This window comes from Alosa alosa, unplaced genomic scaffold, assembly GCF_017589495.1.
Source record: "Alosa alosa isolate M-15738 ecotype Scorff River unplaced genomic scaffold, AALO_Geno_1.1 AALO_1.0_unplaced_4, whole genome shotgun sequence".
Classification (NCBI taxonomy): Eukaryota; Metazoa; Chordata; class Actinopteri; order Clupeiformes; family Clupeidae; genus Alosa; species Alosa alosa.
The window spans coordinates 270,303-286,263 of record NW_025962543.1 but is presented as its reverse complement, the minus strand read 5'-3'; the positions used below and the strand labels follow the sequence as shown (position 1 = coordinate 286,263).

Sequence of the window (15,961 nt, the reverse complement as noted above, 5' to 3'; positions counted from 1 at the left end):
AAATTTTAAAAATATTAATACCTTTGATCTATATGATTATAATATTAAAATTTATAATAATCAATTAAAACAATTAAATAAATATATCCTTGAAATATTATCTCATATCTTTTGATTAGATACTTATAATAATATAAATCAAAGTGAAAATATTTATCTCTATATAAAAAATATAAATCAAAATATAATAAAATATAATTCAATATTTAATCTAATAATAAAAATCTCAACCTCTGTCTCCCGTAAATCAAAAATAAAAAATAAGTTAAAATTAATATATGATGATTATGATTTCCTTATAAATACTTACATAGATACAACAAAAAATATTTTAAACGATGTCCTATCCCTAATAAATATAAATATAAATAATTTTCAAAAAATAGAAAGCCTAAATGATATAAGCATAATTTTAAATAATTTCTTAGAAAAAATTTCTCAAAAAACTTATCAAAAAATAAAAACTAAATCAGAATATAAAAAAGAAATAATAAATATTAAAAAAAATATCTTTAAAATAAATAAAATTATAAATGTATTAATTAAACAACATATAATAATCAATATTCTTAATGCAAATAATCCCGATAATATAAATGAAGAAAAAATAGAAATTAATCCCCCTAATAATAAAGAAAAAATAGAAGAAGAAATAATAAAAGAAAAAATAGATCCTCTCTACATAAAAAATATTAATAAAGAAAATCAATCCGAAAAAGATTTAAAAAATAATATAATAAATGATATAATAGTAAATAATACTGAAAATATTTATGATGATGAAATAATAAATATAACAGATATAGAAAATCAAATTGATGAAATATATATAATAGATGAAAAATATAACGTACTATTATCCACTGATGGAAATCAAACTAATAATACTAATCAAGAATCAAAATATGATATATACATCCTAGAACAAAATAAATATAATATAATACTTAAAAATTTAAAATATATCCTATCTCAAAAAAAGACTCTAGTATATAAATACTTAAAATTATTCACAATATCAATCATTTCTCTATTCATAATGATATCTCTATTTGTTCTAATCCTATTAAATAATAATTTTTGTATTAATTAAAAAGTTAAAAAGACCTGGAGAAGCAGGGGATCGAACCCTGAGTCTTCTGCATGCAAGGCAGACGCTCTACCATTGAACCACATCCCCAATAATTTATTTTATTATTATTAAAATATATTAAATAAAAATAAAAAATTTAAAAATAAAAAATAAAAATTATGTACTTCTCTTAATTAAATAAACAACTGTAATATTTTCATCATAACTCTTTCTGTTACTATCTTCCTCCATAAAATAACAATCAACTATATACTTATTCATCTCCATAAACTCTGTATATATATCTAATGCCCCCTATATTAATCCTGCATTAAAATAAGCTATATTAAAAGAATTAAAATCATCTATTCCATCATAAAATTCACTCAAAATAGGTGAAATTTCTATTAAATAAATCTCATCTTCCTCCTCCTTAAACTATAATGACTCAATCTCCTTCCCAAATAATACATATCAAAATTTTTTCTATATAAATATTAATATATTTTTCTCATCCTATATAACATTAAACATATTATACTCATAATAAACTCTCTCAAATAATCTTTTCCCTATATCTATTGCAAAATTAAATAATTTATTATGTAACTCATCTATAGATTTAATTCCACTTCTTAATATATCAACAACACTCCTTACTGTAACCTAAAATACAAATTTTTCAACCCTATTCTTACTTTTACCATATATTAAATTTTTTATATTGTTTATATCCATCACAAACTTAAATAATTAATTTATTTACTATGTGGTCCAACTTTTCATACCCTAGGATATACTTCCTAATCCATAATAACTCTCTTTAACCTAACCGCTACCCCATGCTCTGCCTAAAATATCTCCATTGAATTCATAACTGCTATACCAATAGCTATAGCTTCTCCCTTAGTACTAACTAATAAAATTTCTTCTTCATTCTTAATACTATTGTCATATCTTATTATTCCAGGTATATTTAAATTAGCCCCATTACATATAGCACTTATACAACTATCCTTTATAAATATCTTCTTAAAATTAATCAATAAATACTCAAGTGGCATTATAACTCTCCTTAAATATCTATCATCTCCATTCTTATACTAATACATAGCATCTAATACATCATGCATACTAACCATATTACTTTCTTCCCTAATATGTCCACTTCTTATCCTTCTTAACTCTATCATCTTTGCATTAACTCCTAACATTAATCCAATATGAACACATAATACTCTTATATATGTTCCACTCTAACATGATACTCTAAATAACCCACACATACCATAAAATTCAATAGATTCTAACTCATATATCTCCCTTATTCTTAAATTTCTCTTAACCGCACTCTTAACTGGTGGCCTCTAAAATATAGGCCCTATCATCTTCTATAATACCTACTTATACTATTCCTCTTCTACCTTCTCTTCAAACTATATTATACATATATACTCCTTACTACTCTCTGAAAATATCTTAGATAATCTAGTCGATCTATCTAATAATACAATTAATATCCCTGATACATTAGGATCTAATGTTCCACAATGTCCTGTCTTCTTAACTCCTAATATCTTCTTAATTCATGTCACAACTTCATGTGATGTTGGATTGCAATTCTTATCACAATTAATAAATCCATATCTTATATACTATTCAATTGGCCTCTATAATGGCATATATCCTGCCTCTAATACTGTAAATTTAGTACATTTTAAATTTAATTTATCATATCCTTTCAATAATAAAGGCCATTCTTCTGTATTTACCATATAATAAAAAAATAATTATAAAAATAAAAATTATTTATTTTTTCTATACAGGTACATAACTCTTTACACTTAATAAATAATCAATAACTTCCTAATTAAATACTTTTATCTCAAATTTAGTCTTTTCTAATCCATAACATGTAAATAATAATTTATTTTCCATTTCTATATACTCTATATTAGATACTGAAAATATTTTAACTTTATATAATATTTTATAATCTAAATCTGTAATAAGTATAAAATATCAATTCACTCCTAAAAACTAATATTTTGTATTCATCTTATTTAATATATTAAATTCTTTACTATTATCACACTTAAGAATTCTCATTAAATAATAATTCATACCATAATATAATCCTTTAGATATCTATTCTAAATAAGCCTTATAATAAACTTTAGGCCCTGAAAATCTATCCTATTTAATTTTTAATTTTGATGCCTCCTTAAATATTATTCCTTGTCACTATGAAAATGTTTTATTTACTATAACATATTTAGGTAAATACTAATATAACTCTTCTTCCTATAAACTTAAAATATCTTTTGATGTTAATTTTTTTCCTCTTCTTTTTATAAGTAATTCTATTACTACTAATGCTGCTATTATCTCATTAGGTAATATAAATTTATTTCCTACATATACAATATATTTAGCTTCTAAATATAAATCTTTTAAATAATAAAAATCTAATATATTATCTAATTCTTTATCAAATATCTAAAATTTATTTTTTCTAATATAAAATTCATAATTAAATTCTTTATACTATTCTTTAAATTTTTCTAAATAATCAATTAAATTATTTATAGGTATATCAATATAATTTATTAAATAAATTCCTTGTCATTTAGTACAAAAATAAAGACTTCTCTATATAGGATCTAAATTATTTTTAAACTAATAATTTGTATTTAATTCTATTTCATATGTATTAATTATTCCTTCATCTTTTATCTTCATTACATTATTAAGATATTTTATTTTCATTGCATTAAATTTTATTTTTGATAATTTCTCTATATGAATTGTAATCTTCTTATACTAAATCTATTCCTCTTCATATCCTAATAAATAAGATATATTTTTTAATTCAAATTCTCTAAATTCTCTTAATTTTTTATAAAAATTTATATAATTATCTAAATCTTTATTTAAAATTTCATCTTCTTTATTTTCGGGTTCTTTTTCTTCTTTAACTTTTTCTTCTTCTTTATTTTCATCTTCTTTATTTTCGGGTTCTTTTTCTTCTTTAACTTTTTCTTCTTTATTTTCCGTATTAACTTTTTCTTCTTTATTTTCATTGTTTTTATTTTCCGTATTATTCTTTTCTTCTTTTATTTCTTTTTCTTCTGGATTTTCTTCATTCATTTCTCAGTTTAAATTATTTAAACTTTCATCATTTTTATATTTTTTTAATAATTTAAAACATTGTATAGCATATTCTTCTACAGTACCAAAACCAAAAGGACCTGTAATTTTATTGCTTAATTTTAACATATGAGAAACTAAATAAATCATAAAATCTTTTATAGGTTTTTTTCTATGTAATAAAATATATAAAACAAATAAATAATTTTTCATTTCATATAAATTCTAATTATTTGTTGTCTATTTTATTATATAACATAATAATTCAGTATATAAAAAATTATTATTATTAATTTTCTTTAATAAAACATATAATAAATGTCTAAATTTTAATTCATTTTGTTCTATATTATTTAATTTACATAAAGTTAATAAACATTTATAGATAGACTTACATGAATTTTTTAAATTATTTTTTAATTCTTTATTTTTTATATTATCTAATTTCAACATAGTTCTGGGCATTTCTAGATTTTCAGAATATAAAAACATATTTTTTTCTGCATCGGAATCAACACCCATTATAAATAAAGGACCTTTTCTAGCAAAATCTTTTACTTCTCTTAAATTTTTATAATTTTTTATATTAAAACTTTTTACTATATTATCATATTCTTTAATATAATTTTCAGTATCTTTAATATCAGTTGGTTCTCATATAAATAATAATTTTTCTCCTGTACCTTCATTTTCTTTCTAATAAAATTCATCATATTTCTATTTAAATTTTTTAATAAATAAAGAATTTTCGTAATAAGAATTAAAATTTTTATTTATTTCTTCTAAAGTATTATCTATTTCTACTTTTTCTTGAAAATTATTATTTAATAAATATTGATCTAATTGTATTAACTAAGTTATTATATCAAAACTAGAATTATCTCTATGTCCTGTTTTATCTAATTCTTCATCTAATTTTCTTATTTCCGGTACTATATCTTCAGGATTTTCTTCTAATATATTATTTAATTTTATTAATTGTGTTCCTTGAGTAAATATTCAATGTTCTAATTGATTTTTATTAACTTCTTCTAATATTTTACTTAATTCTTTATAATTTTTATTTTTTATTAATTCATCTACTGTAATAAAATATTCGCAAAATATAAAAAATTTAATTTCATTTTTTAACTAATTAATAATTGTTTTATTATCATTCATTATTTTTCTTAAATTTTCTATATTGTCTGATTCAAATTCATTATTTAATTCAATAATTATTTTTGTAATTTTTAATGTAGGAACTTTTTCTATATTTATATTTTGAAATTTTTCTAAAATAGAATTATAAATACTAAATAAATTTTTAAAATCATTCTATTTTATTAATGTTTCTAATTTAATTATATCCTCTCCTAATATAACACATGTTAATTTTATTTCTTTTTGATATGAAATATTTATTCCTTCTTGTATTTTTTCTATATTTCTATTATTTATTCCTTCTGTTATTATATTATTTATTTTTTTAATAATTTCATAATCTAATTTACATATAAATGTTTTTATATAAATTAATAAATTTTTTATAATAATTTCAACATTCTTTCTAATAATTAATTGTAATGCATTAAAAACTTCATTTTTTTTAACAAAAACTAAAGTTTTTCCTATTATAATATCAGGTTTTAAATTACTATTTTCTTGAAATAAAATTTCTAAAATTTTATTAATTTTCATTTTCTCATCATTGTTATTGTCATATTCTTTTAATTGTTCTGTCTTTATTACTAATCGATATCTATTATAAAATCATAATAATTTGAATCTAAAAGGAAATCCAATATTTCTTATTTTAATAACTTCCATTATACCCGCATAGTTTAACTATTTTAATACTTTCTTATTATTAAAATCTAAAATACTTTTATTGTCATTAGGCTTTATACACTTAATAAAATGAGGATTTGTTTTATTTATTTCATTAATTAATATAGTTAAATCTTTATTAAATCTAAATAATAAAGCTCTATTTGTTACTTTATCTGTTTCAGTTACAGTTTTTTGAAATAATTCTTTTACTATAGAATTACCAGAAGAATTACATAATTTTATAAATAATAAAGAAATACTATCTCTATTTTTCTTAACAAAATTTTCAATACTATAATCTACTTCTGCCGCATAATGTTTAATAATAAATCCATTCATTCCCTTAGTATAAAATTCATTTTCTTTAAATTTACTATTTAATTTAGATAATAAATTTTTATCATTTCCTTGTGGAACAATAACTTCTTCATTTATTATATCAACTAAACCTAATTTCATTTCAATTAATTCAAGACAACTATTTTTATTATCTTTACTTAAATTTATATTTTGTATTCCCTCTGTATCATAAACATTTTTTTCAAATGTAAAAATATAATCCGAAAAATATTTTTGTAATTTTTCATTAGTTCAATTAATACATAATTGTTCTAAACTATTTTTTTCAAAAACTTCAAATCCAAAAATATCTAAAATTCCAATATAATTTTTTTTATCTGCTACATTGTCTACATTATGTATAACATTATTTATTTTTTCTACTAATCATAAAAATAATTGATTATATATTATATTAATAAAAGAATTTTTTAAAGAAATTGTTTTGTCAGGTAATAAATTAGATTTTATTTCTTTCTTATTTACAATTATTAATTTTTTAGTTATAGCTTCTTCCAATAATTCAGGAGAAACTTTTATTAATGATGCCATAAAATTTAAATTTTCTTTATCCTTTATATAAGAAGAATCATTATCCTTTATTTCAAATGTTAAATTTCCTATATGTAAAATAAATGCAATTAATTCATGAAAAGATTCTATTTGTTCATTATTAAAAGATAATAATTTAAAACATTCAATTAATATTTTATAATTTTTTATATCTAAATCTATCTCTTGTTGAGATAATTCTCTTTTATTTAAAATTTCAAATTTTTTATAATTTTCTAATTTAAATTTTTGAGAATATTCACTATGTAATATTTGATAAAAAACATGATAATTTCTTTCATCTTTTATTTGATAAGATACTCTACTTTTTTCTAATAAATAAACTATTATACTACAATTTATTATTTTTTTATCTTCAAATAAAAGTTCTTGTCATCTACTAAATCTACTTGAATTATTATTTAATAAAGTCATTGCATTACCTAAAGATTCTAAAATACAATTAATAGAAAGTAAAATATTAGAAATCTAATCTTTAACATGAGATAATTCTATATAAAATTTTAAAGCTTCTTTCGCTGATACTGTCTTTCCAGAACCACTATCACCAGATATAATAAGAGATTGTGGACATCCATTATTTTCTACCATATTATAATATGAACTATTAGCTATAGCATAAACATGAGGATCTATACTGTCTTTATTTGTAATTTTAGGTATATAATTTTGAATATTTGTTGCTATTTCTTGATAAGGATTAATTACAATTAAAATTTCACCTACATATGTATGAATTTTATTCTCTAAATATTGTTTTTTAATTTGAAATAATAATGGATTTTGACCAAATATAGGTAAATTTAATAAATTTTTATATGTATAAGATATTATAGATTTTGGTACAAGTTCATAATTCTTTATTTCAGTTTCATTCATTGTAATATTTTTAGTTTTATCATACGATTCACATAAATATGTTCCATCTCTATTGAATAATTTTATTGAATATATTATAAAAATTTCTTCCTTATCTGGGATATATAAATACTAATTAATTAAATCCATATATTTTAACACAAACTTGATTTTATTATTCTTATTTTTTTAATTTTAAGTTTTATGATTATTAAAGAAATTAAAGGAAGATAGATTATAGACAGTAGAGGAATACCGAGTATAGAAGTAGATTTAAAAACAAGCGATGGAATATTTACATCTAGTTGTCCTTCGGGATCTTCTACTGGTGTATATGAAGCAATAGAATTAAGAGATAAAGATCAAAATTGTTTTTCAGGTAATTCTTTATATAAAGTTTTAGAAAATATTAAAATTATAGAAAAAGAATTAATTGGATATAATGTTTTAAAACAAGAAGAATTAGATAAATTTATGATTAAATTAGATGGAACTAAAAATAAAAAGAAATTTGGTGCTAATGCGATTTTACCTATATCTATATGCATATGTAAAGCAGCTGCAAAACATTTAAATATTCCTCTATATGAATATATAAATAAATTATGTAATTTAAAAAATGAAAAATATTATTTACCATATCCTTCTTTTAATATATTAAATGGTGGAAAACATTCAGGAAATAATGTTACTTTTCAAGAATTTATGATAATGCCATAGGAACCATCTTCATTTTTTTTAAATTTTAAAATAGGTTGTGAAATTTATTCTATACTTAAATAGAATTTAATTAAACTTTATGGAAAATCATCCATAAATGTAGGTGATGAAGGAGGTTTTGCTCCTGATATTACTTTAGTTGATAATAAATTAGTAGAAGAAAATGCAATAATTTTAATTAATAATTGTATAGAAAAAAGTAAATATTTAAATACTAAAATAGCCATAGATGTTGCTGCTTCAACTTTCTATAATGAAAATAATAAAAATTATTCTATTACTTTAAAACAACAAAAACAAAAATTATTTACAGAAAAAGAATTATTAGATTTTTATATAAATTTATTTAAAAATTATCCTAATATATATAGTATAGAAGATCCCTTTGATGAAAATGATTTTATTAATTTTTCTAATTTAAATTCAATTTTAAAAAATAAAAGAATAGTAGGGGATGACTTACTAGTTACTAATACAGAAAGAATTTCTATAGCTATAAAAAATAATTCTTGCAATACTTTACTCTTAAAAATGAATCAAATAGGAACAATAACTGAAACATTAAATGCTGTAAATTTAGCTAAAAATAATAATTGACATATTATGGTATCTCATAGATCAGGTGAAACAGAAGATACTTTTATAGCCGATTTAGCCGTAGGAATTCAAGCTCAATATATTAAAAGTGGCGCTCCTTGTAGAACAGAAAGAGTCTGTAAATATAATAGATTAATCAGAATAGAAGAAGAATTAAAAGAAAATAATAAATATAATTAGATGTTTAATTTAAATTAATTTTAAAGTGATGATAAAAATATTTTGAAAAAATGATAAAAATAAAAAATGATAGAAAATAATAATTTTAAAATATTTAATAAATATTCTTATGAAGATATAACATTTAATGATGATTCATTGCAAGATTATATATCAATAACAAATAAAAGTAGAGTAATTGTACCACATACATCTAGAAATTATCAAAGATATAGATTTTTGAAAGCTGAATTGCCTATAGTAGAGAAATTAGCAAATAATTTAATGAGAAAAGGAAGAAATAGTGGTAAAAAGTTAAAAGCTATTACTATAATACAAAAAACATTAGATATTATTCATCTTATTACTAAGAAGAATCCAATACAAGTATTAGTTAATGCAATAGAAAATGGAAGTGCTAGAGAAGATACAACAAAAATTGGATTTTCAGGATCAGGTAGATTATAGTCAGTTGATGTTTCACCATTACGTAGAGTTAATATTTCATTACAAAATATAACTATAGGTGCAAGAAGAGCAGCAGAAAGAAATTCTAAAACTATGTCTGAATGTTTAGCAGATGAAATTATAGCAGCATCAAATAATGATACTTAGAAGAGTTTTGCTGTTAAGAAAAAAGAAGAAATTGAAAGATCAGCAAAGGCTAATAGGTAATTAATTTTTTTTATATTTTTATAATAAATTAAAAATCACAAAATGTATTCATATAATCCATTTATAGAATTTTATCAAGAGAATAATAATAATTGTATAATTTATAAAGAAAATAATATTTTAATTAATTGTTCTATGAGAGGACCAATAGAATCTAAATAGAATAATTTATTGCATATTATTATTAATAAATTAGATTATAAAACTAATAAAATTTATAATTTTAAACATATATCATAGAATTTATTTTCATTTTTTATTCCAATTCTTTTATTAAAAGAGAATTTAATGATAGAAATATTTATTACTATTATAGAGGGAGATGAAATAGATATTTCACATCTTATTAATATTATTACATTAAATTTTTGTTATTATCATATACCTATTAAATGTTTTCCTATTGCAATATCTTTTACTATAGAAAATGATAAATTTATTTTAAATCCTGAAAAGCATATAATTTTACAAAATGATAATAAATATGCTATGCTTATATATGATGATGAAAAATTAATATTTTATCATACTACATTATCATTTGATAAATTATTAGAGATACATAAAAATAATAAAAAAATTTCAGTTAAAATAAAAAAATATTTTTTAAAGTTATTAAATGAATTTGATTGAAATATAAATAAAAACATTTCTTCTATTTTAAATAAATAATTTTATATACTTAGTGTTTTTGTGTCAATAAAAATTAACAATGGAAAATTTAATAAATTCAATTAGTAAACATGATATTAATACTATATTAAAAATGGATGAGGTTAAATTACGTAAATTATTGAATAAATGTATAATTTTTCCTTTATCATGTTTAATTAAACGATATTTAGGGGATGAATATGATCCTACTATTAGTTAGGAAATAAAGGATAGTTTATATTATATGTTCTTTGGTGAATCTGTTCCTACTATATCTATAGATAAATATTTAGAAAGAATTTAGAAAGAAACTTCTTGTACTAATTCTTGTTTTATAGTTTCTCTTATATTATTGGATAGATTATTAAATAATACTACGATAAAGAATATAATTCATCCTAGAAGTATTCATAGATTATTTCTTTCTTCTCTTATAATATCTATAAAATTAGTAGATGATACTTTTTATTCCAATACTTTTTATTCTAAAGTATTTGGTATAAGAAAAGACGAATTAAATTTTTTAGAATGAGAATTTTTTAAACTTATTGATTTTAATACTAGTATTGATCTAAGATTATATAATAAATATGAAACTGAATTTGTAAATCATATAACATAGCATAAATGTGATAGATGTATTAAAAAATTATTAACAATTGATAGTAGTAATTAATTTATTTTAATTTAATAAATTTTTATATTTTATATTTTTATCAAATTCATGACATCATTTGTTAGTAGAATAGATCAAATAAAATTTATTGTTTAGATTTTTTATATGGTAGTATTTAATAATTTAAAAATAGAGCATGAAAATTATTCATTATATTATCTTTATCTTTATATATCTTTATATTTACTTATATTTTCACTTTATTATATGGCATATAGTAGAATTAAATTATTATTATATAAAAAATAGATTAAAATAAAAGAAAGTTAGATAAATCCACCGGGATTTTTAAGTTTACTTACATCTAATTAGTAGGAAGAAGATATTGAGCATGAAATGGCAGAGCATGAGTATGATATGATAATGATAAAAAAAGATCTATAGCAATGTTTATTGGATATAATTATGACAGTGTTTATCGGAGTTATATTAAAATCACACACAATATTTATTTTACATTCAGTTATAGGATTATTATCATTTTTAAAATCAGGAATTATAAGAATTTATATATTAGGATGGGAGGTAGAAAGACCGTTTATATTAGAGACAGTAAATGAAGAAGTAACTAATGAGGAATAGAATCCAATAATAGAAGAGTAGGAGTAGGAGCCAGTAATAGAAGAGCCATAGGTTGAAGAAATAAATACCGAATAATTTTAAAATTTATTTTTTTATTTTTTTATTTAACATACAAATTAAATGTTCATTATAATTACTAATATAAGTTTTATAAAAATTTATAATATTCAATTTTATTTGATTTTTATTTTTAAAAAAATTATTTCTAAAATTATAATGAAAATATAATAATATATTATTATATTTTTCTATTCCATCATTTTGAAAATTAATTTCTTTTTTATTATTTTTATTAGTTTTAATAATATTATTTCTTATTTTTTTAATATTTTCAATTTTCGATTCAATTGATTTTTTTTGATTAATTAATCTTATTATATTTTCATAAAAATTTGAAACTTTTTTAAATGTACTAATATATTGTATTATAAACTATTCCATTTGATTTCAATAAATAAGAGATAATTTATTGATTCTAATTAATGAATTAAAATTAATAATAATATCATCATTATCATCATCTGTTAAATTCAATTTATAACAAATTCTTTCTGAATTAATTTCTTTTAAAGTTGAATGAAAATTATCAAATTTAAATAAGTTATTTTGAATTTTTTCTAAAAATAAATTTATACTTATTTGAAATTTATTAATTATATTAAGTAAATATTTAGATTCTACTTCTAATGTAATAAAAATTTCATCATCAATTAAGTTACAATTTTTTATATCTATATTAGGAATAGAACTTAATATATTATCTGAATTATAATCATTTAAATAAAAATAAGAAGTCATTGAAGAATTTTGAATATTATTTTTAAATTTATTAAAATCTGAAGTATTATAAAATAAAAATATATATAGAATATCATTTTTATTTAAAAATATTCAATTTAATACTAAAAATTTTAAATATTTTTCTAATTTATTTTTTCTATATGAGATAACTATGATATCTAAATGATTTATTATATCAGTTTCAGGAAAAACATAAAGAAATAAACCTGGAATTTTTGATAAATTATTATGTAATCATAAAAAATCTGAATATCTTCTATAAATAGTTTCAATAAATTCATTATTATTTAATGTATATTTTATTATTATCTCATAAATTGTATAAGAAATTCAAGTATTATTTATATTTTTATGATTTGAAATAATAATATTATTTATTTTAAAATCCATTTATTTGTGTTTTTAAAATTAATTAATAAAATTTTTAGAAATATTTTATTACTACTTAATTAATAAAATCTTTATCGAAATATAATGAAGGAAGAAATAAAATATCTTTTCTTAATTGGGAGCTAATTAATTTGAATTTTTTTTCTAATTCATTTTCATTTAAGATTAAATATATATCTATTATTTCTCTTAATAATTCATCGAGTCTGCATATGGATCTGGTTATAATACCTATATATATTTTACTATTTTCTAATATTTCAAAGATTGAAATATTATTGTATCATTTATATACTATATTTATGAGGCCATTTTTTATATTATTTTTAATATAGGTATTTTGAGTTATATTTATTATATTTTTTATTTTTTCATAAATATTGATTGAAATTTCTAATAAATTTTCATAAGGTTCGTTTAATTCTGGGCAAAAATCTTCATCATCATCATAATTTTTATCATATATAAAGCATGATAGAATTGCGCATATGGTATCATTTTCTAATTTTTTAAAATAGTTAGAGAGTATTAATTCTGAGAGTATAATGGAGGATTCGGTGGTTGTTATATTCATACAGATTCTACCTTTTAGGGTCAATATTTTATTATCTATATATTTTAGTATTGTTAGAGTTTTTATTATTATATTAAATTCTTTTATTATATCTGAGTCTAATAAGGAAAAATTATTTTTAATTTTTTCCAATTCATTTTTTAAGTTAATAATATTATTATTATTTTTTATAAAATGATTAATTTCTTGTTTATTATTTATATTTTTTATTAGATTTAAAATATAATATTTTTTTTCTAATAATTGATTATTTTTTTGAAAAAAATAAATATCTGTAATTTTAAAATCTTTATAGGATAATACATTAAAATTTAGGTCTAAGATATCTATATTATTATAATTATTTAATATATTTAATAATTTTTGAGATTGATTTTTTAAATTATTAATTTTAAATGGTTTTATTATAGGGGAAGGAATAGCATAAATTAAATTTTTTTTAATTGGTTTTATTATAACAAAAAATGAATCATCTTTCTATCATTGATCTATTATAAATTCTTTAAAGATTATATTTTCTTTTTTATTAAAAATTAACAAAATTTGTAATATTTTATTATCTACTATAATACCGGGAAGAATATTTTGATTATGTTTAATTAATACTATGGAATATTTAGATATTAATTTATTTAGCATTTTACTATTAGAATTATTTATAATATTATTCATTATATCTTGTTGTATTTCTTGATAATTATTTAAAGAATCTAATATTTCTACTAGATAAATATTTTCATTTTCTAGTTGATTTTGTAATTGAATTTTTCTTTCTTGTAATAGATCAATATTTAATATAGTATTAATATTACTGAATGAAGAGAAAAAATAATCTATTACATTTGAAAATTTTTTATTAAGTTGTTGTAGAACTATGCTATGGGTGAGACGAAATTTAGAAATTAATTTATCTGATTTATTTATTAGTAGATTGGAAAGATCTTGAAAGGAGGGAAGAGATATATTATTTAAATTATTATATGTTATTAGGAGTAATACATAGCCTTGTTTATCGCTACCTCTTCGACCAGCTCTACCGCTCATTTGTATATATTCAGAGTTATTAAGAAGTCTATATATTTTACCGTCATTTTTTTCTATTTTAGAGAATAATACGGTTCTAGCAGGCATATTTAGGCCTAGAGAGAATGTTTCTGTTGCTAGTAATATTTTTATGTAGCCTTTTTGAAAGCAAATTTCTGTTAATTCTTTTAGTATGGGTAAGAGACCTGAATGATGTATTCCAATACCATTAAGTATTAGTTCTGAGACTAATTGTACTTGTTCTAAATTTTTTTCATTTTTATTTATTTTATTATATAATTTATTTAATAGATATAATATTTTTGATTTAATATTACTTTCTATGATAATTATTTTATATTCTAATAATTTTCAAGCTAAAAAATCTATTTTTTTTCTTGAGAAACAGAATAGTATTACGGGAAGAAAATTATTTTTTTTAAGATATTCTAGGGATTTTCTTATTTGTTTTGTTTCTAAAAGAAAATTTTTATTTTTATTTGATTCATTATATTCATTTAATATTTTTTTAGTATATTCATAATTTTTAAACAAAATATTTTTATCGTGATTTTCACCTTCTTTTATTAGAATTAATTCTTTATTAGGAAGAAATAGATAATGTTTTAAGGGTATGGGTCTTTTCTATGTTCTTATTATATAGATTGTTTTTTGTCTTATATATCCTATTCAATAGGCAAATTCTTTATAGTTTGATACGGTAGCAGATAAGAGAATAAAATTTATTTTTTTAGGTAGATCCATTATGCACTATTCTCAGACTACGCCTCTTCAAGAGTCATTAATATAATGTACTTCATCAAATATAACATAATCTACATCATTTAATATATTATTTTCTTTATAGATCATATTTCTTAGAATTTCTGTAGTCATTATAATGCACATTGCATTTTCATTAAGAATAACATCACCTGTTATGATACCTAGATATTTTTTAGAGTCAAAAGAGGGAATTTGGCTTAATAAATTATAAAAATCTTTATATTTTTGATTTGAGAGGGCTTTTATAGGAGAAGTATATATGCATCTTCTATTATTTAATATTGATTTTAATACAGCATATTCAGCTACTAAGGTTTTACCTGCAGATGTATGAGCAGAAATAAAAATATTTTCATTATTTTCTATATATATTATGGCTTGTTTTTGAAATGGATCTAGTTCAAAAGGATAAATTGTAACAAGATTATCTTTTATATTTTCTCAATTTGATTCTATGTCTTCTTCAATAGGTTCTATGCAATATTTCATATTTATGTTTATTTTTAAAATATAATTAATT

General features: G+C 19.2%; 2 protein-coding genes, 1 non-coding gene and 2 pseudogenes across 3 annotated transcripts; 2 read left to right on the top strand and 3 right to left on the bottom strand.

Annotated features, from left to right (window-relative positions):
- Nucleotides 1-1,108: 1,108 nt before the first annotated feature.
- On the bottom strand, nt 1,109-1,180 carry trnaa-ugc. The gene has a single exon. It is a non-coding gene; the product is annotated as a tRNA-Ala (tRNA).
- A 674-nt stretch (nt 1,181-1,854) lies between these two features.
- Nucleotides 1,855-2,847, bottom strand: LOC125290334 (annotated as a pseudogene).
- A 5,161-nt stretch (nt 2,848-8,008) lies between these two features.
- Nucleotides 8,009-8,524, top strand: LOC125290339 (alpha-enolase-like). The gene is given in 1 exon segment (XM_048237164.1): nt 8,009-8,524. A coding segment is annotated over 1 exon segment (516 nt).
- An 852-nt stretch (nt 8,525-9,376) lies between these two features.
- Nucleotides 9,377-9,955, top strand: LOC125290340 (40S ribosomal protein S5-like; the record flags this gene model as incomplete). Its single annotated transcript, XM_048237165.1, is given in 1 exon segment — nt 9,377-9,955. A coding segment is annotated over 1 exon segment (579 nt), but the record flags the coding sequence as incomplete, so codon positions are not given.
- A 3,631-nt stretch (nt 9,956-13,586) lies between these two features.
- LOC125290333 lies at nt 13,587-15,873 on the bottom strand (annotated as a pseudogene).
- Nucleotides 15,874-15,961: the final 88 nt, after the last annotated feature.